We start from the raw sequence: 26,240 nt of genomic DNA, 5'->3' as shown, positions 1-26,240 counted from the left end.
AACATGTATCAAAACCGTTTTTATTTCACAGCATAGTAATTTCACAAGTTCATGGGGAAAAAAATATGGAACAGGCTACGACTCAGACTTTAAATAAGGGGGTAAGACAAAAAGAGAGCAGTATTGTTTACAGAAGAATGTACAGCCTCTTATCAAGAGAGCTCTCCGCGCTGAACCGACCCAGCAGCATCTCTACACGGCGCCAGACCACCCCTCGGCGTAAACCAGCCCTTCTCTGCACAGCAAGAGGAGCAGGGCTGTGAAAATGCAAAGCCGGCAGAGCCAGGGGTTGTTTTGGGTCCCACCTTCAGTTTATTAATGGATAATGTAGTAATAGTCCTTTGCCACATGGTGGCAGCTTTTAGGTGAAAAGATAAATATTCCCACAGAGGACTGCAAGCTACACTCTAGAAACAGAAAAATCAACACATGTACATACACACGTTACCGTATCTCTGCAGAAGGACTGTTTCTGCACAGATACCACACCAGAGGTACCGATGTACAAGCCCCAGACTACGGCTCTGGACGGCATCGGCCCCAAAGCCACGCTCTACCAGAGACTTCGGTGCAGCGTTGTTTTTGGCCTGTGCTCCAAACGGCTTTTGAGCGCAAGAACACTGCATGTGTCAATGTTTAGAGTAACCTTTAGGCAAGATTCAGCATTCTTTAATTTAATGCTCCTTATCCTAACTTGTTCTTCTGAATGAGAAAAACAAAAGTTTGCTGGTTTATGACATGAAACCATAGCTTCTGGGAGTGTAACTCCAGCCCAAACACCCACTGCAACTAGACAAACTTCCACTGAATAGAGACTGCAAAGTGTTGCAAACTAAAGTGCATTTTTTTCCTTAGATGGTCAGAAAGGAAAGTTAATTTTGTTATAGAAAACTCTTTATACACTAAACAAAGAAGTTCCTGGAGAAAGGCATGTTCTAACTTCATTTATACTAACTGAAGCGTTTTACTGTTTCTGGAGATACTGTGTAAGAAGTTTCTTTGCTCAGTTCTACCTCTTTCCCCTCCCCTAATGAGTTTAGGAAGCAGTGGACCACTTCAGTTGCCTTCACCACCGTTTGTTAATTTGAAGGCTCATTGTATGCTAGATGCTTAGTACATCACTATTTCTTGCATGCAAGGACAGTTATATTCAGTAGAAAGTTTAACTAGTAAGCAATTTTTTTTTTAAACCTTTTGAAAGATAACTGGCAAGCTTATCATCTAACTTATTAGCTACCATCTCACTTATGGAGACTGGAAAGTTCTTCTACGTTAGAGAGAAGTCACAAGCATATTAAATTTTACACAAATAACTTGAAGCTACATACAGTTGAACACAGTTACAAAAGATTTGATAGTCACTGTAATTATTATATATGAAAAATACATTGAGCCCTACTTAGAGAGGAAGGGGCTCCAGTAAAGTTTGCTGCAATCCTAATGAAGCCAAATTAGCTTCAACAAAACACAGCTGAAGCGCAAAGATTCAGCTTTGTTTTTGGCTACAACCAACATTTAATACAAGGAACAGGAATTTACATTACTTTACATATTAGATAGCAGGTCCCTTACCTCAGTCTGAGGTCTAGTATTTCATTTAGGATTTAAACTTAAATTACAAATTTCTCAGTCGTGATAGCCAAGCATCAGTTTTGTTCCTTGCAAATGGACACAGTTACTTGCATCATAATATTGCTTCAGAAAATAAAACCAAGAGCCAGTATCACAGAAGGTTCCACATATAATCAAGAGTTCATTCCCAACCTGGATATTTAAAAGAATAAATGAAGGAATAGCCAATGGTCAGAGAAGTTATTTAACCTCTGCATAAGCATCAGAGTGCTGCTGGGCACCAGCTGTTAAGTGGCTGTTCAGATGTGCAACAAATACCGGTTTTGTGAGGACCATCACAGTGATGCAATGCTTGGAAGAACAGAGTAAAAAAAAGTAGCATTTTAAATATTGAGCATGCTTTGTTTCATTGGCTTAGTTTGGCAGCAGGAGCTCTACTGACTTAAGTATTTGCTCAGAGCATGTAAGACCATATATAATACAGTCGTACTAAAAAGGTGCTTATTTCACGCTAGGAAACATTGAAACAAATAAAAATCACAAATGATACGTTTGACAGCAAATTGCTCTTAGTCAAGCGCTCATCTTCCATTGAAGAGTGAATTAGGATGGCAATTGCTTTGCCACAGCTACTTTGTTCAACACATGGTATTTCATGACAAGTTCTCAATCTTTCCCTTTTTAAATAAAATGTATATTCCTAAGGTATTAGTAGTTAAGTAAATTGGAACGGAGTAATTTCAATCTTGCTACTCACAGACCTACAGTATAGTAGAGAATAGATGCCCTGTGTATCATTAGTGCAGATATACTGGAATTGTTTTCCTTATATGCAAGGCCAATGCAGGTAAAGAATAAATGGCTATACAAATTCAGGATTCCCTACTAAATAACATAAGTAACTTAAAAAGCACTGGTACCAGACCAGCCAGTTTTAGGCACATCTTTAAAAAAATAAAGTATGCATTTCATTAATGTAAAAATGCAAGAAGATTCTTAGAAACATCTGAACCTTATGGTGCACTGGAATGGAAGTTTCAAGGAATACAATAAAAGTTTAAAAAAACCAAAACAATACCATAGTATTCTTCATAGGGAAGAACAGTTTTAGTAAAACCAAAAAGATAAATAAGGAATAATAAGCAGCCATGACAGCTGACTGGTGAATATTTGTGCTTTAAAGGTCCAAAAGAAAGTGAAGTTCAATAACTCTTCTCGTACCATCCCCCAGACTTGGCATACGTGTCCATAATGCACACCTCGATAGTTTAATAACACACTGCAGACTTCAAAACTAGCTGTAGCCGTGGCAGGATGCACACAGCGGCACAGTAGGCCAGTGGCAACTTCACCGGCAGCGTTCAGTGATGCGATCCCCAGCGCCACTGGCTGTCAGCTGGAACGTAGCTTTGGTTAAGACTGTTGTGTGAGCCGTCTGTAATGAGGTAAAACTTGGTTTTCAGGAAGATAGAGAGCCAGTTCCAAAGCTACAAGGACAGTGAACTCAAAACCGATGAGATCTCTTCTGTTGAATCTGAATCTCTCTTCTAGTTTCTATGATAGTAATAAAAAAAAAGTGAGAGGGGGAGAAAGAATCCACAAGATACCAATGCATTGTTAGATTAGTCAGCATAAAACAGGAGTCAGTGATGCATGGCCAGAGCTGTACCTACAGAATCAGAAGTGTGGCCAGGGATCAAACAAGCAAACCAGCTTATCAGCTCAGCTGTGACACCCACACAACAGCTACGTATGTTTGCCTGAGAAGCAGTAAGTGCAAAAATAACCCCACTGTAGCATCAGTAGAACATTAGACTGCACCAGTCAGGTAGTTTTAATGAATTAAAAAAAAACCCACATCAAGGAAGAGCCCTAATGAGACATAAAACTGACTGAAAGATCTGGTCTTAAATGCAAGCATGCACTGCTGAAAATCTTGGCTTTAATCTTTGTCTTGTTCTATGCAATAGAGGGTTTTGACAACACCCAAACAAGTTTCATAGTACTTACATCTATAAGGTGTTTAACTTCATGTTTCCTGAGATCACTGCTGATCTTGGCTGCAAGCAGAACGCAAGCACCAGCGCACAGTTTGCGGTTCTGTTTGTTGAGTTTGCCTTGGAGGACGAGCTTCTCAAAGTAAACATAAGCCATGGAGACAGTAACCGGCTCCAGATTGCACTCTTCACTCAGGTTCCGCATCTCTCTTTTTAAACTGGGAATAGGAAAAAAGACACCCTCTCAAACATGACAGCTTTTATGAAATGCTGTAGAAACACTGCAGCATGGGAACTCAGAAGAGCATACGGGCAAGACTCCTATTTGGAAAACCATGATGCATATTATCCCCGACTGGAGAAGCCCAGCCAGCAGCAAGCTGGAGCTGATGCACGAACTGATTTAACCTGGCTGACAGCATCTACCATGGAAGAACAGTTCCACATCTGCCCATAAACACCAGGGGCTTAGCTGCCCCACTGACACACAGGCTATTGCTGTAAGGTTGCCTCCAGGCTCCCAAACTGGTTCGTGATTCATATCATAAGACTGAACAACCCAGACCCACAGAACACCACATCAAAGCCGTGCGGATCATGGCAGCTGCTGCATGGAGACCTGTCTACTACACACCTCATGGAAGAATCGGGTCTGAGGGGGAAGGCGGACTGGCTTACACCCTTCCCACAACGGCTGGCCCTTCACTTCAGCATTAAGGCAGACTTTATGGTGGATGCTACCTCTCATGGCTGCCGTCCATGGTACACCTGCAAGAAGATCCCTGTGCAAGCACACTACTCAAAACAGCTACGAAGAGGAGTATGCAGGATGCTGGCAGAACACAGACTCTGCCTGAGCATGCCTTCCACTCAGAGCTGGGAGTTACACATAGCCCTGGTGATTCAGCAGAATCGTGTTTAAGCCGGCTATTTCGGAAGGCCCTGATTGCATTAACCACCATGGAATACCGGCAAGATTACAGCTCTCAGAAGGCGCAACAGTACATCTCGCTGATGAGCAGCCAGATGCATTTCTTGGAAGATGAGGAATTCTGTGTGACATAGTCCTGCCTTCACGAAATGCTTTTCTTTATCGAGACTCCCCAGACCTAACGCCTTTCTTTATCCTAGAATCTTCTTCTTAGAGTCCACGATCATCAGCGAGTCTGGTAACTGAAAGGCGAAAACAGCCAGAGGGTCCAGAAAGACAATCCAGTTAGAGCAGGACTGCACTACAGCCAAACAATCAGGTTACAAGTATTTGTTTCAAGGCTAATGTTGCTTCACTGTTAATTGGCTATGAGTGTTAGTACACCGCAGTTGGTGAAACAAAACCCTTTTAGGCTGAACTACGAAAGCCAACTGTTACCCTTTCTCAGCATCCTAAACATTCCTGTACAGGGCTGTCATCCTACAGTCAGCTCAACTGGCAACAAGAGATTAGTGTTTAATCATATATACTATTAATAGACCTAGTATTTGCTCCATACAAGTGTAAGATAAAAGTAGCCTTGTACAGCATAGATGTTCTCATGATTCAATGCTTGTTTCTTACCTCCTGATTTTGCTCAGGGTCAACTTGATATGAGGAAACTTCTCTCTAAAGGTTTCATTCATATCCTTTTTAAGGTCCGAGGGTTTTACGTATTCTATGACTGTAGTCTGAAACGCAAGAGGCAGAATTTATCATTTCTCTTGCGAACAGTACTGAAAGCCAAACGAGCCTTCCGAAGACACTAATGCAATGGCAAACCCGAGTTCTGTTATCTTATTACTCACAATTTAACATTACTGTAATGTCCTAAGTAATAGACCATGTTGAATCTCAACCACAAAGTCTTAAAAAAATAGTAAGCAAATGGTTAAAAGAAGCAAATGACAACATGGAGATACATGGTCCTCAGCAAGCTGAGCATGCAAACTCAACTCTTGGTATTTTTCCTAATCAATTCCCAAAAAGCCACAAGGAAACCCTCTTCGTCGAGGGAGGAAGGAAGCCTTCTTTACAGGAGGATCTTCCAGGCACTCACCCATTCCTCTGTTCAGGTATGCCAGTCACTTACCATGTAAGAGGCAAAGATGAGAACACGTTTATGTTTTCCACAGGGCCATTGAGGATCGTCCAGAAGATTTGGATCATACTCCGCAGCTTCCCCAGCTTCACTTCCTGAGGGAATGAGGAAAGCACAACACTGGGCCACAAGATGCAGAGCTTTAAATTCCCTGTTTCCTCCTTTAAAAAGTTTTCAAACAGCAAACATTAAAAGTGTCGGAAGATCCCATAGTACAGGCAAACTGCAGCTACAGTCAGCTGTTTGCATTTCATAAATGCACCAGTCAGGTATTAGAATTATTAACACACCACACAAGCTCTTTCTCCAGCATGTGCCTGGCGCACCATTTTAGACTCAGTGCAAACTAAGTTCGTCATCCACAAATATGCACAGAAAACAACTGCACAAGACTGAATTCCTTTGTGTATACTCTAATCTAACAGACAGCACAGTTGTCAGGTTTGCTCTTTTACACAAGAGAAGGGATTCTTATCACAAACTCTTTGGCTTACGCATCGTTACTGTGCTAGAAGGCAAGGAGGACCACCTGTATCCACGTACACTGTATGTTTCTTGTCGAGTAATACAAAACTTTGCATTTCCAAGGAAACGGCTTTGCACTCCTTGGATTGCATAAACAGAACCAGGCCAGATATACAGAAGACGTAAAGAATGTGCGTAAGTCTCAGTCTTAAGGCTCATCGTTTATACTTCATTAAGGAGCCTTCTTTGTTATGCTGTGCTAAAACCAGTCTCCTTCCAGCTGCAGCACACCCTTCCTAAGAACGCACTCTACCACTTGCAATTGTTTCAGACAAATATATTCCTTTTATGCTTTTCTGCTGTGTGTCACAAATGGTGACAAATCTGGCAGCTGTACTTACCAATCTCTGTTCCTGCTGGTATCGTTTTTGCTGTCACAGGTTTGTATCTTGATCCAGGAAGACTCCGTGAAGCACTAGCTCGACATGAGGGAACAGCACTATGGCTGTCAGCTTTGCGAACAACTAGGGCGTTGGTCGGATACAAGAATTTTGCATAGGACACAACCTTAAAGAAGAGAAAAGTTGTAGCAGTTATAGGGGAAAAATTATTGAAAAGCTTATTTCCAAACTTCTCAGATTTTCCAACTTGGAGTCCCCTGGAGTTTGTATTTGGGAGTGGGGACCTTGAAATTGTGGGACAGGAAGAAAGGGAAAAGTTGGATGAGGAATGCCTTGCTTCCACAACTTCAGTATGGAAGTGTAGAAGATTTGGTGGAGTGGCAAAGGGGAGAATCACATCAGTAAAATTCTGGCAGTATATAAATTTAACTAAAGGGGTATAAAATTTGCCCATATTTCTAGTGAAACATCACTCCCATGTTGCCTGAGATATCAGAGTCAAATCAATTCTCCAGAAATGGAGGCAGAAGTGATCACAGGCTTCAACAGCCTCCTCAGAAGAAGCATTATCACAAGCCAAACATTTCAAATTAAGGATCTAAGCAAATTTCCACTGCTCTCAAAAGTCACTGCCATCCAGAACGTGAGAGCTAAGCAGTGCATAAATTAAGTGATTTGCCCCAGCATGAAATGGTCCGTCCCAGGGTGAAAGCAGCCAGCTTACCCACCCGCTGTCCCCTGCTCCGGTCACTGGTTTGGTCACTGGCATTACAAATCAAGAGACAAAAAACCCCAGAAAGTATTTCCTTACCTTGCCATCAGCACCCAGCTCTACTCCTTCCAGTCCAAGCACCATCTCAGTGGAGACTGAAACTCCCCCAGAAGGATGTCGCTGCTTCTGTCCTTCCATTTTTAGATCACTAAATGCAGATAAGAAAGTGCACTATTATAAAATGCAGCACAAGCCCAGCTGCTCTACGGTGAACACCAGGTCCATCCACTAGCTATGGCCACCACCACCACGTCAGAGTTCTATGTGGGAACAGGGCAATCCCTCAAGCCCACCTCCAAGAAAGCATTTATTTTTAACTACTCTTTTCAAAATGTGGAGATGTTCATTAACTGAAGAATCAGATTTAATCTCATTTTAACTCAAATACCTATCAAAAGTAAACTGTTTTTTTAACATGGTCCTTCTGCATAACACCATATGATTCCTAACACACTAATGCTCAAACACTTAACATCAAACATGATTTATATTACTAGTATTCCAGGATTAGAAACTTGCCTTTCAATTGCAATTTTCCAACCACTGTGCACACAAGCTCAAATTAAGAATTAAGGCTGCTAGCAGAACTCTGCTTCAGCGATGACAGAATGCAGCTTTGCCACCTATATTCCAATGCGAAAAAGCAGCTTTCAGCTGAAGAACTGCATTGCCAGCTTACAACACAGCGCTCAGAACTGCTCTAAAATAGCTCCAGGGACTTTGCTGCTTTTCTATTAAGTGAGAGAATATTTTCCCATCAACTATTTTTATGGCAAGTATATTTGCATACAATACAATTCCCACCACTAAACATCCGTTTCCTTCATCCATAAGTTATGTACGGGACAGAAGTGACAACACAATTGTTTTGCCAAAAGTGGATTAGAAAAAAAATTAGTATTTTCTGTGGTGTATTTGTAGATCACAGGCCTTCACAGAATCAGCTTAGACTTCACAAGGGACTGAGCAAAGCTGCAGGGAAATCCAGTTAGCAGGTTTTGTTTCTCATAAGTGATCATATTGACAGTTCTAGACAAAAATGTGGTACAAACACTAAAAGCAGTTTCAGTCTAAACTGTTTCTATTTTTCTTAGATTGCAAATAGTGACGTTCATGGCTTAAAGCTGAAAAACAGAAGAGCATCTTAAACTTTAGATGTAACTTGACTATAAAACCTTGAAGGTTTCCAGTAAAGGCAGCAGCATCCTTCCCTGATGCTCTGTATGCTTTTTTGCTGACACAGTTGTTTGTTGCACTGAAGACAGTTGATTTCTGACCACTTTAAGAGTACAGGGAAATCCTACACAGCAACAAATCACATCATCTGTTCAAAGTTGGTTTCAGGGATTTCACAGGACTGGAGTGCTTTAAATGTGAATAAACACCTGAAGAAAGGCTACCTTTTCCACTATTTTTCTCTTGGAGTTTGAATGAACACTTTGACACCGTGGTGATGTCCGATTTTACTGCTCTGATAGCAAGCTCTTGTCCTTACACATAAATGGTATGTTAAATAAGTTCACCTGCTTTAAAACAGGAGACCTACCCCAACCATACTCATTTAAAAAGATCTTTTGCAAACAATAGACCAGACATTTCACAAAGCAGTTGAAGATGACTCACCTGATCCGTAAACTCTCCCCGTAAGGTAGGATAGAAAAAGCCACACACAGTGTTCGTTTAGCACAGATTAACACTATCCTGTAAGCAGATGGGAAGAGATCAGGATATGAATTAAGATTCCTAAGTTACAAAGCAGCTTTTTATGGAACACTAACACAAGACTCTTCTTACATTGCTCTGCAAGTCACACAGATACTGCCATGGATTTTATGTTTTCAGAAAGTAGCACAAAAGCAGAGGTTTCATCCTGACCCTGTAGGTCCTTAGAGGCAAGCTCTGTATCAAAACCCAGCTGCCATCACCTTGGGAGCTCCTCAGAGGAGATCCTAGTCTTTAAGTATAGATCTATATTTATGTAATTTTTACATAAACCTTGTGAAAAGATGTAGATAATATTTTACATTTAGATGAAATCTCACACCTCTATTAATAATAAATATGAATGCAGCCTCCCCTTTCTCTTTTGCCCAGCAACTATGAGCCAAGAATTTGGCTAAACCGAGCCATTCTCCTCAAATCCTCCTCAGCTCTGACTTCTCTGGGTGCTAGAGATAAGGAGGGTGTTAGAAGAGAATCATTTAACCTCCTCAAAGTAGGATGGCAGAACCATCAGAATATTGCTGCAGATGTAGCAGATATGAGCACCTACTGCCTTCGATAGAAGTATGTATAAAACTAACAAGAGCCCAGGGACATCACCTTATTCCCACTGATATTAAATGGCTAACTGCATCGAACTGGAGTCTACACCTGAGTACAGGAGGCACCTTGATCTCCCGAAGTTACCTGCTGTTCTTTGTGTCATACTGCCTCATGTTCTTGATGAAGTGCATCTTCTTCAAACTTTTGTGTCTTGGAGACCCAGATATATGCTTGGTTCTGCAATTATAAAAAACAACACCTGTTAAGTAGTCTGAAAAAAGTCATGCCAGTTGTATGATCAGATGGCAGCACTAGCATGCAGGACCTCAGATACTGGCGTGGAAGAGGGTGGAGGGAGGAGAGGACTGCATGCAACGAGTTGAGATTAATGCTGCTTTTGAAAAAAGTACCTTCGTACACTGGCATATTCCACTATGTCTTCTAAAAAGTCTAGAGAGCAGCGCTGGGAGATAAAACGCCTTCTGTAAAATGTACAACACCACGAAGAGTGAACAATATTAGTTCATGGCCTCTGAGTTTATGAACTGCAACAGATCTATGAGCTCTTAGGACAAATGGCAGGTTTTTTGGATTGTTCTTTTTTTGTGTTGGAAGAGTGCTTAACTAAGAGTTTCAACTTCCTAAAAAGGCCAAGAACTTGTGTCCCCCTCCAGGACCCTTGACGTACATATTCACACCAACGTCATTAACAAGAGCATTCACTATCTTCAACACATAAGAACACCTACCTATATGTTAAACACCTAAAATGCTTGCAAATACTCATTTAAAATCCTACAACAAATATCACACCCCCTCCATCAAGGCAAGGAAATAAGTAATTTTATATCAATCTATGGACAGATACAGATATATCTGTATGATGACCGAACATCTGTGTGTATTCTTGATTCAGAACACAGTTGTCCCCAGCTGTAGGAGTCAGCAGACTGAGAGGCTATGATTGTAGCTCAATAAAATTGACAGATCTCTCCGGAAAACAAGAGAGCGCTATTAGAGGAAGCAAAGAGTATTCCATACCCATGTAAAATCCCAGAATGGAAGATGCAAGGAGAATAATAGTAGGAATCATATGAGTTAGTGTAACAGTAATAGGATATTACATTTAAGAAAAAAAAATAGACTTTGCCAAAGTAAGATACATTACTATTGTCAAAGTCAAGTCAGTCTTTGTTGGTAAAGATTTACAAATGAATTGTGAAACTATGACTGCAATTTCCATAGGAGCAATGCACTCAGATTCAACTGCCATCAGCAAAACGCTGACACTACAACTATCAGATTCCGTATTTTCTGCTTTTGTTTAAGCATACATTGTGTTACATTTTTAGCACAAGCCATATGCATTCAAGTCCAAGGTTTTCTTCCACGGTGATGTAGTAACTCAACTAATGAACAATACTGCCATGGAAGTCAATGTAGAAGCAGCATATAAGACAAAAGTTGCAGGACTCTGGTTTGACAAGATCCGCTTTTGGGAAAAATTCAAGCTTTAAACTGCATCAGAGCTCTGGCACCCACGAGCAGCCAAACCGCTCAGACAGACCAAGGCCACGCTCTCACACCTGGAAGTTAACATCCAACACCAAAGCAAAAGCATGGCACCTTGGGTGGGTGCAAGGGGCAGAGGGGGAGAGGTCAGGAAAAATGGGATTTATTAATAATTAACAGCTATGAAAGTTTTTACACAGCAAAGCCATTTGCAGCTTCAGTTGATCGAAGTTAAATACCAAAAATAGCTACTTGGGATTAAGTCTGGTCTTGAAGCCCAGCACTTCAAGATTTTGAGAAAGCTGGACAATCTGCTCTTCTTGGTGACTTCACCTTTCCTCCTCTCCAGCCTGAGCTGGGTTCGAAACCAAACCACACTATTTTGTTGCTACAGAAGAGATACACTGGAGTTCTGGACACGAACAAAATCTGTACGCTTTTTCTTACTCATGGTGTCTAGAAACACAAATCGCGTGAGTGACAAAACGCGTGCTATCACCTCTTTTCCCCCTTCTTGCAAGTTATTTCTTCTCTTCTGAGCTACTTGGAGCTATTGCTAGAGCTGCCTGCCAAGAAGTGTGCCAGTGAGATGCGGCAGTTTCCCTCTGCATGGCACATCGCCGTCACAGGCAGCCTCGTCAATGCATTGGACTTGATATAAAATTACGGATTCCACAAGCAGATCACCAGCAACAGGAGCATTTGCCTCTCCTGCTTCAATCTATACTTTGCTTCAATCTAAAACAGCACTTCAGAAAAGATGGCGTTCTGGTATTCTTCCTTATACATTCACATAAATGTTACTTAAAACTGCTGATCTGCAGGCAAGCCCCTGCAATAAGGTCTCTGAAGTCATTCCCATAGATGTACACACCAACGATTATCTAGAGGTTTTGCAAAATGACACTTCGGTCTGAGTATTCCTGAAACCAGGTTAGTCCCTCATTCCTCACTACAAGTTCAAGAGAAACAATTTACCATTTTCTCTGTATTCTCAAGTACATAAAAAGAATGAACACCAAACTAATGATCATTTTTCTTCTTCCCAAAGCCTGCTTACAATCTCCTTAATAAAATATAACTAGTGCCCTTTCTCTGTGAATTTGTAATAACTTATACTCCTATATAAAACTTTATTTTTCCCCCTAGAAGGAAATTGTCTTCAGATTCTCAGCAGCAGCGTTCAGGCATTCTTAAAAGAAAAAAAGACCACAACTCAAACAAGTAGGAGGATGAAAAATTAGTGTCCCTTTCTGTAAGCAGAAGAGAGGTCAATCCTCCCACAGGACTAACACCTTCAGTATTGCTAGAGACTGCCTCCTACAAGTCAATGGCTATTAAGGGTGCTACTGAAGAACGTTCCTGGCACAGCTTTAACACCCTTCACCAGCACTCCAGTTTTAAAATTATGATTTTTTTGCTTTTCAATGAGAACTACACAGGAAAGTTTAATGCTTTCACATATACATGGTGTTCCAGTCTACTTTGGCATCTAACCTGCAATAAAAAAACCCTTCGTGAAATGTGGAGGCCAATCTCAAACCTCCTGGCATGAATGCAGTTGGTAACATCCCCAGTCTTCCTCCCCTCCCGTGGGAGACCTGGCTGGCCGCAGACAAAGACACCGTGTGCTGTGAGCAAAGGAGAAACACAGCTGATGCCAATGACAATAGGCAATGGTACAAAACCCCCACGTACTTCTGTAAAAGGATGCCAGGGTAAGTAACTGGACGGATTGGGAGAGCCACGGCTAGACCTCACTAGTGACTCCGCAGTGCTGTAGGTGCAACTGTCCTCAGGGTCAACTAGCACAACGATGGTGGAGACCCATCCGGAGCGTTACACCTTCTGAACACCACCTCGTTTTCTCAGTAACAGGGACAAAAGTGACAAACACCTAAACCTGCTGCTCTGTAAGAGCATATCTGGAAGTAAAAACCTGCTGCAGTGAAGGGAAGATCCTGCCCCTTGACTCAAAACCACAATGACTCATCCCCACTCTGCCAACAGGAAACTCTGCTTTTAGCTACGCTTGTAAATAATATTTTCTGTCCTCAAGTGAAGCTGCCACCTTGGAGGAGTCCCAGATGCTAAGCAAGACACTCTCCCTCAGATCTCAAAAGAGGGTGTGCAGAAAGAGGTCTCACTAATCCAGTTAGAGTACCCGAAATACTTTGCATGCTCAAGCCAGCGTTTTACAGCAACACAGCCCCCTCGCCGCAATCCAAGAGAGACTTGCTAGATTCCTCAGTACCACTACTGTACAGAACTTCTTTATTAGGTAGTGCAGTACTTGGAGTATGCTGCAAAATTTAACACCTTTTGACTAGTCTGCACTTGTTATGTATACACACACATATATATTTTCTTTAGTTTGAGTGCTCATCTGATGCAGCCAATCCACACTTCAATCGGCAGCCCAGGATCGCTTCAGCGGCTGCTAGCTTCCATGAAAATACGTTGAGTCACATACCCTGTGCTAAGCAGCTTCACTAGGATAACACTTCTTGCTTGTGCTCTGATCCACTGGAATTCAAAGGATTTTAAGTAGTTCACACAGAACGTTTGTTGCCAAATGCAACCAAAATACTACGATAGAATACCAACAGATACACACGCACTGCAAGTTACCTTACACACACCCTTACCGACGTGCTACCTGACTATTAGAAATCAAAGTATCCAGTATTAAAATGTCAAGGAGTTCCGTGGAGCAGGCTGTAATTTCAACAGTATCCTAAAGAAAGTTGAAACATGCCTGTTCACTGATACCAGCTATTTCCCTGACGAGCTATAGAGGGGTCTGCTCATTTGTATGTCCTTGGCCAGGAGCTCACTTTCGGGTGCTTCCCCTCCCACACTATTTCAGGAGCCAATAAAGCAGGACCCTCCCAGAACTTCAACATTAAAACCAGCAACTGTGTTTACACAGCCAGCACCTCCGAGGGGACCCACCAAGAGAGAAAACACGCGCAGCACATGCTGAGAGATAAGGGGCTATCAAGCAGAGGAATTCTGGATTACGCCTTAGCTTATCTCCATGTGCACACATGGACACACACAATCCAACACCGCTGCCGAATCCCCAATGAGCTAAACACGCACTTAAAAAAACCCCACAAAACCCCTTGTGTTCAGATAAAACCCCATCAAATTAAGTTCAGAGTTGCATTTTGACTCCCATCCTGGGAAGCAGTAGCTAGCCCACACATTCATCCTTTCGGATGATCTCCCACTGAGGAAACCCAACTTCTGAGTGCTTCCAGCTTCAGACTTGTCCTCTTCTGGTCCTGCCGGTGCCCCCCCGAGCGCTGGCAGAGAAACCCTCCGCAGAGGGCAAACAACAGACAAACAGCACGCAGGATCCCTGGCCCCGAGGTTGACACAGCTCTTAAGTGTCCCCAGCAGAACAGGACACAGCGAAGAGCAATCTATGTATAGCATGGGTAATCCCTACATGTCCCGTCTTACGAATTGAAAGGAAAAAGCTGGTTAAGTCACAGCTCCAGATTAAAGAACACTGACCTTCCCGATGGCTTGCCAAGAGTATTTCCCCCTTCCCACCTACGGGCTGGGCTACCTGCAGGCACCCAAGAGGACAAGGGTAAAGTCTGAAGGCAGTTGGAAATGTCCAAGATGCCCATTCTTCAGCAGAGGTAGTTGAATGCAAAAGAGATACTAACCCTGTGCTGTCGGACGTGGCTTCAGGCACACGCAAGCCTCTGCCACGTGGCTCCTGGGCCACTGCGTCCTCTAAGGGACAGTGGGGCAGCCCTTGGGGCACCCATGCCCCTGCTCAACACTCCCAGGCTCCGCTTCCAGGCTTGGAAACAAACAGCCCTCATGAATCTCATTTTATCCCCTAATATTGGGCCTTACAGGGGCCAATGATCTTACTTAAGCCTCTGCACGCAGCTGCCATTTGGCCGTTTTGAAGCTTCTCCCTGTTTTGCCCTTCTGGTTCCTGCATGTCTGCCAGAGCAGGTGAGCGGACAGGCTGGTCTCGCTCCTTCCTGAAGGGCTGAATCAGAAGTTTCTAAAATCTTACTGGGATTCTCCTCCCATCCCAATTAACCCCCACCTCTCGCACGGACGGGTTTGCACTCGGAGCCAACCACGCAGCCAGAGTTCAATCAGCGATTTTCACCAACGCAGCACCTCGAGTTCATCTTCTGCCGTGACTTATCCTCATCGCTCCCAGGATCGCCAAGCCCTGCGACACAAGCGTTCAAAGATGCTGCAAAAGCCAGACAGTAACGTGACTTGAGACCTCCTCCAGCCAAAGGGACGAGCGGGGCGGATTTGTTTCAGATGGAGTCACATCCATCGCCCTTCTGCCGGGGGAAGGATGCCACGCTGCAGGCGCCCAGGCAGGCACGCACCCCCAGGCACTGGGCTAAAATTAGCAGCCAGGCTTATATCCTCTGTTGCTCTTTAGCCATACGTACTGCTAATAGATGGGTGGAACGTGGGAGGTCAAGGATTTTTAATTGCTGTGTAAAATTAGGGCCTAATAGAATTTGGTTTCCTATTTCTCACTTGAAAGAGTTTTATTTTAATACGGATGTCCCTCTGTAAGGTCCTTTACAGGCCTCAGTATTATCACAGCTGTCAAGGGACTGAGTTATTAATATAACAAGAACAAAAATCATTTACTGGTTTTTGGAAGCACTAGCTTAGTAACGACTGTCAAAGGTAATTTGCACAAGAAATCCAGATCCCAAATCCTGTTTACAATAGGAAGACATACCTGTCAGATTTGTTTTGCCAAGACATATTTTAAAGATTAAGCTGTATCATTTTCCTTCCTTACGGGCGAGCCAACAACCCGATCTGAACTGTGCTTCGGTTTGACTAGGTAAAAAATACTGGCATCAAGGGATTAAGAAAACCAGTTCCAGTTTTTAAGCTTAATTTTTCGCAACTGCCATTACTTACGCAGCCCAGGAGACATTTACTGTTTTCAGGCTTGCATTTGAGAGCGTACAGGTATGAGCATCCCTATTCTCGTACCAGCGCCCCATCCCTTACCACCCTCGGCGCTTACATTAATGAGTTTCCTGCTCAAAAGCAGATCGAGTACAGCTCACCAGTAGCAACAAGTTCTCAGTAATTAAAGCCAAAAGAAGTCAGGGACCACATTTATACCGAATCACCTTCAAAACCACATATTTGGCAAAATAAATTACTTTAATGAAGAATCTACACCATGAAGTGCCCAGCACCGAGCAAGCCATTTTCATGGATAGAGCGTTTCAGCTCTGATGTTGGAGAGGCAGCGGCAGAGAAGCCACCCTGCACAACCGATAGTAAGCATATAGCTAAGTGCTCCTTCTTCACAAAGTCAGCTCCTCACTGTTCTATGGCACCACAAACGTGCAGTTTGGACTGCAGGCCAGTGTCGCAGGAGCTCGTTCTGACATTTGTTTAAGTATCAGACTGCCAGAGAATAAACACAAGTCTCACAGCAGGGCTAGTTTAAGTTATTCCTCCGGTAATCTTCATTTTAACGAGTAACCCCAAACTGGCTACATGAGCATGGAAAGTACTTTTATGCTTCAGAGCGGGTCCCTCTGCGAGACCTCAGGATGAGGGGGGAGGCCCAATTCCTACACCTTTGTGTTCTTATTTGAGGTTTGCCTGCAAAACCCTTCGGTTTTCCTGGTCCCAAACAGCCAAGAGAAAAATCCTGCTCTCCTCAAACACCAGTAAAGCCACATGCAAGGAAAAGAATATGTCATGCAGCCTACGGGACAGGCGAGAAGGAACAAAAATGAAGTATAATTTGAATGAAGGTGGAGGCAGAGTAAGTGGGAAGCTCACTAAGCCTGAAGAGTTTTAAATACTAACAGGGAGAGAAATTGGATACTCTTCACAGCGGCTGCTACTTCACTGCTGATTCACAACCACAGATGATTAAGACCTAACACTACTAAGAAACGAGCTTTGTATTCATTGTGTTTCATAAATCACATTGTTTTGGTCCTAAGAGTGTTTAGACAATCCAAGGATCAAATAATGCCTTCCAGTAAGTATTATGAAAGCCATCTGTTGCAACAGAACCACCAAGCCAGACGCAAGGTTTGCCATGCCCAGAGCCCACTTCTAAAGCCCACTCTTAAAATCCCTGCTGCTTCTCGCCAAGCAAACTGGATGTGCTGGCCAGGACACAACCCGTAACTCCATTTCCCCAAATTTCTACCAGTTTCTGGAGGTGTTCCTAGCTCACCAACCTGGTTCCCTCTGTGCTTTGTGCTCTGCTCACTAAGCACTCAACCGCTGACCAAAACAGGCAAGTGAAATGCGAAGTCTGTCCTTGATAACGCTGTGGGCATTATGCTAGAAATATTCATGCACTTCCCTGAGAGATGACGCTGCTATTTCATCATGTGCCTGGTTAAAATAGAAGCCTTCAGCACAATAGAACTCCCAAGTTAAAAAAAAAAAAAGAAAAAAGAAGCTTTTAACTGGGAAGAAGAAAGAATTTCAAACAGGCAACTGGAGGAAGCCCAGCCAAAGAAGGCTTAGAGAGGTCTCCCAGTGTTTTTATTGCCATGTGGTTCTTCCCACCACAACATCTGTCATCCCCTCCAACCCACAATCAGGAGATTGTAGCTTCACCAGGGCAAAATTTTATGCTTAAATTGCAGTGACCACAACAGAGCAAGTGCAAATCTGTCCATGCTGTACAGCAAGCAGCTTCGACCAGCAGCAGCTCAGCCTGCGCCGTGGCTGGCTAGCAAACGAAACGGCTACCCAGCAGGCTACGCCGAGCTTGGGTACCACCACCGCCGCGCTGAGCGAGAGCTGGCGCAGGAGCAGCGCTCCCTGGAGAAGGGGGCTGCACAGAGTCCAGAGCTCCCAGGGGAAGGGCTGCTGGATCACAGCCTCAGGCAGCGGGGTCAGCTGGCAGCAAGCTTTTAAGGACTCAATACATCTCACGAATCAGAGGGCTATCTCGTGAAACACTTTGGCTTCGCTTGCACTTATGAAACCAGTTAAAGGTTCTTCATTTAACATCTTTTTCAGAGGTTAGACTATAACAATTTACAGTGTGTTATATACACAACAGCTGTAAACCAAAGGTTAGGAGTTTAAAGCTCTGCATTTGAAGAGCTAGCGTGACAGAGTGGCTTTAGCTGAGCACCCTCCATCTGCAGTCACCTGCTTTATCAACAATACCTCGTGCTCATTAAAGAATCCAAATTTCATTATTCTTGTGTGCACAACAGATTATGCATTTTTAAACTCAAACTACAGAGCCAGAAGACTTTGGAACACTCTTCCAAAGAAGGCTCAATAGCATCTTCAAGCTCGCTCAGCCTGACAGCCTCACAGCTTTAACTGGTTGACAGATGGAAAAAAGGAGGAACACAAGACAGCTGAAGTTAAGTCTTCAAGATTTAATATAACTAACACACATACTGTGGGAAATTAAAAAAGAATTAATAGAGAATTTTGAGAGTCACTTCCCCTCCCTCCACCTTTTTTTCTTTTCTTCTAAACCAAACCAACCACACCCAAACCCAGAGCAGAAGAGCTTGTCTGTAGCTCAGAACTACTCTTGAAAACTGAAAGCAGAGATCCTTCCCTCCCTGCCTCATCCCACAGTTCACAGTAAATCGCAAAAACCCAAGAACCACCGCTAACAACTCTTCTGAACTGGTTCAGCCACAGTGCCATGAGCCCACAACAGCCCTGATGAAGCAGCTTCACCCAGAGCCAGGTGAGATAGCTGTCTGGTTGGTCAGCAAAGCAGATGCAAGTTTGGGCAGCCCACCTCTCTGCAATTATCAACAAGGACTTTGGGGCTACGCAAAGTTATGGTGAGGAGCCCCGACAACCTGAACACGTCCTTTTCGCCGACACCCACGGTGCTCAGCATACAGCTGCTGCTCAACATGAGCTTTGGGAGCTCTGAGTGCTCAATCTGAGAAGGAGGCACGTGTTCGCCGGCTGAGATCTGGGGGGAGGAAGGCAAGGAGGAGAGAGCAGATAACTATTTTAGACTGTGAATCAAAGAAACGATGTTTTAAGCCAGTACACCAAGATCCTGCAGACTTCAGAGTCAAGAGTTACATTTGAAAATAATGGTTCAATAAAGCTTGCATTATTTTTTCCTAACTCGAAGGAAGCTTGTAAAGTCAATCTTGCAAGTAAAACGTTAGAAAACAGACACAAATGCTTTGCTGCTATATAAGGCTTTGGCAGTACATTCAAGTCCGCAGCAGAGAAGCACCAGGATAAAGAAGCTCCAGCCGTAACACTCCTATAGGACTTGCTTACTGGAGGTCCCACCAATTCCTCCCCAAAGTTAAGCTATTCAGCTTTTTACATTTCATTTGGTAGCATCTTCCCTCTCAGCTGATGACTTCTTGACTTGAAGACAACATCATTCCGACCACCCTCATCACCTCCTGCATAGAGGAACTACGAGCTGGCAGCGAGGGAAAAGGAAAGGTGGAAACAGCGCTTCCAGAGCATCCACTTTCCCCCAGCATTCCGAAACCCGCTGCCAGGGCTCCTGCCCAAGCGCTTTGAATCCATCCGCAGGGAAAATCAGCTGCAGGTACAGTTAATTCTGTACAGACTACTCCTGCCTGGAGATCAAAGTTACTTTAAAAGCCTCTGGACTCTTAAATGAAGAGGTCAAATAACCTTGGTGCTAGCAGTGTTTAGGATTGTTTGACCCAGACCCATTTGCAGAGGTGCGCAGGATACAAGGACATGGATTTTCTGATCTCCAAGTTTCCTGCTAAGCGTACAACTTACTTCTGATTCATATAGCTGGCCAGGAATGTCAGATAATGAATACTACAGAAAGCTATAAATTATAAACATTTAATATTGGACACACACAATTCATGTGCATTTGCAAATACGAGAGCAAACTGCCGAAGCAAACTGTGCTTGCCAAGGAGGAGACTGCAGCCTTAACTTTTCAGCTGACTTTTAAGCAAAGTTCAGGTTTAGAATATGTTCATTTTCAGCCCCGAGCAGCACATCCCAGCCTACTGTTCACCTCTGAAAGGTCAAAGCTTGCAGGCTCGGACAGCTCTTGCTGCTTCCTGAGAAGCACCATGTGTGCTCGGGCTATTCCAAATAAGGCTTCGAAATGAAAACTAAGACTTTTAAACATTATATTTCATCCACCTCAACCAAATCTGTTTATTAGCAGAGGGTTGGTTCTTTTTTTTAGTATTTATACTTCTCGAAGTGAAAACAACAGCTAAGCTGACAGTAGGACAAAAACAACGCATTAACCATCACAAGCATAAAAGCCTGACCAAGCCTTTCTGCCATTCCACCCAAGGAACTAATTTGATCACACCTATGTCAGCAATCCGGCATCCAATTAACACTTAAAAGCAGAGTTGGTCCGAAGTGCTGCTGTTATCAACTACTGTTTAAACTCCCCTCTTTAAAATGACCTAAATTAGCTCAGTCATTTCTGATTTATCAGCAACCATGAACATTCAGTTCAGCTCCCTGACCACTGAACACCAAGGACATTCAAGCATCAGTTGCAAGTAATTTAGTCTCCGTATTTATTCTTAGGCCCAGCAAAATGCAGCGAATGTATGACAAAACCAGCTGCTTTACATTACACTATACTGAAACCTCAGAAGCACAACAAGCATTGACATTCAGGGCTGTTGTTCCCATTCTTCATGCTTTTGTAACCTGGCTATTTTCAGGGCCCTCTGTTATCTGTGTTTCCCCAGAAAGCTCTGCCAGTTTCAGACCCAGCTGCAGAAATTCATTAAAAATCTGTGAATGCCGATTTGTTCGCTGTTTGCTGCCTCCCTCCGCTGCTTTTTGTGAAAGAACAAAAGAACCGAGCAAGGTGGAAAAGGAGAAGAGAGGAGGGATGGCAAGCAGGTTAAGCAAGCTGGTATAACACAGCATTGTAATTTAAGATCCTGTAAACAGAAGATTCCTTAGGAAAACAAAAGTGGCAGGTTAAAGCTGTTAAGTTGATAATGCTCAGCCAGCAGCGCAATGAAACCAAGCATCCAGACCGAACGGTGCCTCCGAGGGAGCGCGCACCGCTGAAGTTTCCATCCTAAAGGACCTGATGGCTACTGAGCAACTCAGAGAAACTCCACGTTACATCAGCTGAGCAGATCACTTATTCCTTGGGCTGTACTGACGATCCTGCCTGTTGCTAATAAATAATAATAAATAAGCACCAATTCTAACAGAGGTGCTGTCACAACCTGCCCTGACCTACGCTGGTCAGTCTCATCAGCATCTCGCAACTTCTCGACCAAGTCAAACAAGATCAAGTTTTGTAATAAAACTCTGCCGGTTCTAGATAAAGTGATCTCCTCAGATTGGGGCAAGCTCCAGCGCGATGAAATCCCTGGGCATGGCACAGGACCGCAGCGGCACCGGTCACCAAACAGGGACGGAGCAAATCCGGAGACCCTTCAGCCCTGTGCTCCTGGTGCATTTAAGGGAGGTTCCACCGGGGGCAATTCAAAGCAGCTCTTGACAGTGACTAAAAAAGGACTCCGAGGAGAGCAGCTGCCTTAAGTGGGCACCAAAGATTAGATATCCAGAGTGGCAGCACAGATTCCACCTCCCCCTTCCCTCTGATCACTTCATACGCCTGTACATTCGCATGATGCACGCAGTTAACCTATCTAGAGTAGCAACATTACCGGATGGCACAACGATACCCAGATTCCCGAGTCCCAGTAAAAGAAAACCCATTTCGCAATTGGTTGTCGATTTCTGAATCTTATTTTGCAAACAGCACGCCACAGACAGAAGGGGAAGAAGCATAACCACCACCGTCCTGCAGGAAAGAAAGTCCCCAAATCACTCCTCGTGTATTTGAAACAAGAGGAGATGCCGCCATTCCGCAGGGATGAAGGGATGCTCTGTCGCAGAGCAAACCATGGAACCGTCCAGCGAAAAATAAAGTGCTCCAAGTCCCCCACCCTGCCAGACGCAGGTGAAACTGTAAGTACAAAGGGATGGTCCATCTCACCCACGCCTGGGCCCAGCGTGACTAGGAGTAGATACGCTGGGTCTAACACATCCCCCCAGGCAGCGCAAAACTGTCCTTTCGTCAGAAAAATGTTATGTATCACTATGTGAAGATGAGGATCTTCTGCCTGATAGTTTCAGCGGATGTTCTCCAACCACTCTTTTCTTCTTTAAATACAAAAAATAGATGAATTCTCACTCCAAATCACCCTCATAAGTAGTATATAAAGTGATTAATGCAGTAACATATACCCTTTCAGCCATCTCTTTTCCAAGCTGAAAAATCATGGTCTGTTTTGTCATCACTCACATAGAAGCCCTGTCATTCCCCCGATTATCCTCCTCATGTTTCTCCCTGCCTTTTATTTCTGATTTATCATTCTTTTCAGGTGCATTGATTAGAATTACAATAGAACATAACATCTAGAATCAGATGCCAAGTAGAAAGGTGGGAAGGACATCAGATGAGAAGATCCCAGGAATATGTATTAAAGAGTGTTTTCTTAGTGTCCTCTTGACTTGGCGTGGGAAGGGGAAGGACTGAATCATTTACACGCACTCCATCAGCCCAGAACTCAGTATGCACAGGCACACCGAACATCACACCCACAGAGGTAACTGTGCTCGTAAAGCTCTTGATGCAAGATCTGCCCTCAAGAGCTTTACCTACAATATTAAAAGCAATGAAATGAATCGCACAGCAGCCAGCGTGCTGGCTTTCATGGACCACGAGTGCTAGGAAGGAGCTCTGCCACAGCAACACCCCCACTTCAGGCTTTCCTGCTCAACAAGCAGCATACAACACTACAATCTGAGCATAAGGGACATCCCCGTAGCAGGTCCAGCTTCAATTTCTCCAAGAAGTGAGGAAGAAAGGTCTCTTCCATTACAAGAAGGAAAGCAAAGGTGGCAAACAACAGTTCAAGAAGGAAAAAACCCAGAATCATAGAATAGTTTGGGTTGGAAGGGACCTTTAAAGGTCATCTAGTCCAACCCCCCGAAGGGGCAACACACAAGAGGACCCCCACACCTTACTGACAAACAGCTACTTCTCTCCAAATTCACTTGAACCTCCAAGGAGCTGTTCCCTGGGGATGAACGGGACACCTCCATCGCAAGACGTACACTGAAAGGGAACAGCCATCAACTGCATCAGCAAAGCTCCCCAGTTTTAAAGCACAGACAACGCCTCTATTTCAGCTTGCTAACAAAGCTCTGGAAGGCACTATGAAGACCACAGAGACTTAAAGCCTTTGATACCGCTTTGCCTATCTGCAGGCTTGGAGGGCCGGCTCACTTTACAAAGCTGTCTACGCAAGAAACAGCCTGAAAAGAGCTCCTTCAGAGCTCAAATCCCCCAGATCTGAGCAAGAGCCCGCCTTCCAGCTGATTAGAAAACCAACACTTTCAGGCTGATAGAATTCCCTTGGAAATGCAATGGTAATCCTGCACTGAAGGCCAGAACATCCTCCCCTGAGGCTGACTCAAGGCTCCCAGCGTACAAGCGTTTATTAATATACGGAGTTACCGCATGGACAAGCAGCAGAGATTAGGAGGAGGCACTACATCAGCAGTGTGGCCGTCGCACGGAGGAAGAGTCCTACCTAGCAACGACTCTGTCCGCTTCGTCTGGAAACAGAAAAACGCAAAAAAGCGGGCCAGGGAGAAGCGGGAGGCAGGGTCCAGGATACCGCAGAACCGCAGCCAGAGACTCAGCGGGTGAAATACTCCGCAAATCCCCCCCGCAAGCTGGGGCACCCTCCGCACCGGCAGCCCCAGCGCTCCCAGGGGCGGCGGGCCGGGCGGAGCAGAGCCGGCAGCGCTCCCCGCCTGCCTGCGAGGCCCCCGGGACACCTCCGGCAGGGCTGCCCCGCGGCAGGTGCTCCCTCCCGGGGCCAGGCGGCGGCGGGGCCGGCGCCGCCTCCCACGGCCGCTCTCCCCGGGGGCGGCCGCTTCCCATGCCCCGCTCCCCACCCCCCGGGGGCCGCCGGCCGGCCGAGGGCCCTGGGAAAGTCCGGCTCTTCCCAGGGCCCCGGGGGATGCCGCCGCTTCCCACGCCCCGCGGGGTCGGGGCGGCCCCGCCGCCGGCGCGGGGGGAGGTCCGTGTGCGCGGGCTGGCCCGGCGCGCCCCGTCCCCGCACTCACCTCTGCCGCTGCGCCTCCAGCGCGAAGCCGCCGCCCGCCGCGCTCTGCGTGGGGCTCAGCAGCCCCGGGGCGCCCGGCTTGGCGGCCGCCAGCATCCCCGGCAGGGCGGGCGGCGCCGGGGGCGGCGGGCAGAGCGGGCCGCCCAGCAGCAGCCCCGGCAGGAAGATGCCGCCGCGGGGGGGGTCCGCCTCCCCCTTGGCTCCGGCGGCGGCGGCGAGGGGGGCGACGCCGGGCAGCAGCAGGGCGGGCGGCGGCTGGCAGGCGGGCGGCGGGGGCAGCAGGCGCGGGGGGGCTCCGGCCGGTTCCGCCGCCGCCTCCTCCCCCTCGCCCGGGCCGGCGGGCGGCGGCGGCGGCTTCTCGGCGGGCGGGCAGGGCGGTCGGCCGTCCAGGGAGATGTTGTTGAGGAAGAAGAGGGCGGCCTGCCGCCGCCGGGAGTCGCCCCGCTTCCGCGGCGGCGGCTGCTCGCGGGGCGGGCGGGGAGGCGGGGAGCCGCACGCCGTGGCCGCGGCCATTCTCCGAATGAGCCGCGACCGCCTCGGCCGCCCGGGCGGGGCCGCTGGGAGCGCAGCGCGGCCGGCAGCTCGCACGCTCATTGGATGCGTCGCGCCGGAATGTAAATGAATCCGGCAGCGGCCCCGCGCTCATTGGCTCGGCTTCTCATCACGGGGAGCCCCGGCCTCCCCTCGCCGGCCGGTGGGGCTCCGCCGGGTCCTAGCGCCGGAGCGCAACGGCTCCGCCGGCCCTGGCAGCTCGGTGGTGCCCCCGCCGGCTGGGCAGGGGCTGCCCCGACAACCGAGCCGTCCGCGGCCCGGCACACCCCCTTCCCTGGCCTTCTCCCCGGGGCCATCACGCAGGCAGCCCCTTCCTCCCTCGGGTACTCCCTTACCACAGCCCCGAGCCCACCGTGTCCCCACCCAACCACCCACCACGTCCCCACGCAAACGCTCACCGTGTCCCCACGCGAAGACCCGCCGTGTCCCTTTGTATGAATTTTTTAAAACTTCTCCTCCCTCCATCTCCCCACCCAAACGCCCTGTGACTCTGACAGTTGCCTGTTCCCAAGGTCTCCTGGCCTTCCTGCGGGCAGGGACGACACATCTGCTAAAACCATGGGCTGTGCGCATCAGACCGCTGCCACAAAAGCAGATGAAGGCAGTTACTCCTCTCGCTCCAGCCTGGCAGCCTGGGATCCAGCCCTCCGGCTTGCGGGGCTGGGGTGGACCCCAACCCACTGGTCCCAAGGGCGCAGATCCCCGTGCATGGCGTGGATACCCTGCACGGCCCGGAGACTCACCGGCAGCCCCCAGAACCCGTGCGGAGGGATGAATCCCAATGCCTCCCGGCCCCTGAAGCAAAGCTGAGGCAGCGCTGATCGTGGGTCGTATATGGGCAAGGCAGACCTGGATCTGGGAGAGCATGAATTTAGTATTTATCTCCACAAAGTGACTCAAGGCATTTCTGCGCAGCACGTGGCTTCCCGGACTGGTGTGTTTATACTGCACAGAATAAACATACCCCTTAGGCACTTGAACTGGTGTCTGCCACATCCCGGGATGATGCTCTGACGGCTCGCCAAGGAAGAAAGCTCTGCCCTTTCCGCCAGCCTCTGAGGATGTTGATGTGCACTGACGATGCCCGTGCCACTGGGCCTGGCAGAGGAGGTTTGGGGGCTTCGCTGGGCGTGATGAAGCCTCTGGCACTGTGAACAGCGGGGTGTGGGTCTGGTGGCCTCCGTGTTCCTCTTAAACCGAAACAGCCCTTGTGCAGTCCTGTACTTCCCACCTCACATGCTCCGAAGCAGCTTGTGCTCCCGAGCAGGATTTTGCCCATAGACACGGACATATCAGACCAAATTTGCCATTAACAAGAGACTACGGAGATGTTTACAATTAAGCAGGTATTAATGTATGTAAAAGCTTTTGCCAAATACATTTAAAGAAGCTACATGACGACTCCTAATACTGCTTGCGGTTTACACCAGCAATCAAACTGATGTCTGATGATATGACCTGAAATACGGGCACTGAATAAAAGATAGCTT

The 26,240-nt window shown here is 46.2% G+C and overlaps 1 protein-coding gene across 1 annotated transcript; it reads right to left on the bottom strand.

Moving 5' to 3' along the window:
- On the bottom strand, positions 1-24,711 carry CABLES2 (Cdk5 and Abl enzyme substrate 2). The gene is made up of 10 exons (XM_059827071.1): positions 24,200-24,711; positions 9,955-10,026; positions 9,689-9,781; positions 8,903-8,980; positions 7,319-7,427; positions 6,508-6,673; positions 5,633-5,736; positions 5,125-5,231; positions 3,583-3,787; positions 1-3,126 (listed from the first exon to the last, which is right to left on the bottom strand). The coding sequence occupies exons 1-10, from the start codon at positions 24,709-24,711 to the stop codon at positions 2,986-2,988; spliced, it is 1,587 nt and encodes a 528-aa protein (XP_059683054.1). The 3' UTR covers positions 1-2,985.
- Between the last annotated feature and the right edge of the window lie 1,529 nt (positions 24,712-26,240).

Source organism: Gavia stellata, chromosome 20 (assembly GCF_030936135.1).
Source record: "Gavia stellata isolate bGavSte3 chromosome 20, bGavSte3.hap2, whole genome shotgun sequence".
In the NCBI taxonomy this organism is placed as follows: Eukaryota; Metazoa; Chordata; class Aves; order Gaviiformes; family Gaviidae; genus Gavia; species Gavia stellata.
This window is presented reverse-complemented; position numbering and strand designations above follow the sequence as displayed.

Excerpts from the sequence above, each read along its gene's own strand:
- CABLES2 (XM_059827071.1), bottom strand. The coding sequence starts at position 24,711 with ATGGCCGCGGCCACGGCGTGCGGCTCCCCGCCTCCCCGCCCGCCCCGC. Across the intron at positions 7,428-8,902 it reads GGGGAGAGTTTACGGATCAG|TGATCTAAAAATGGAAGGAC; the intron begins GTGAGTCATCTT and ends ATCTGCATTTAG. Across the intron at positions 3,127-3,582 it reads AAGTTAAACACCTTATAGAT|AAACTAGAAGAGAGATTCAG; the intron begins GTAAGTACTATG and ends TTACTATCATAG.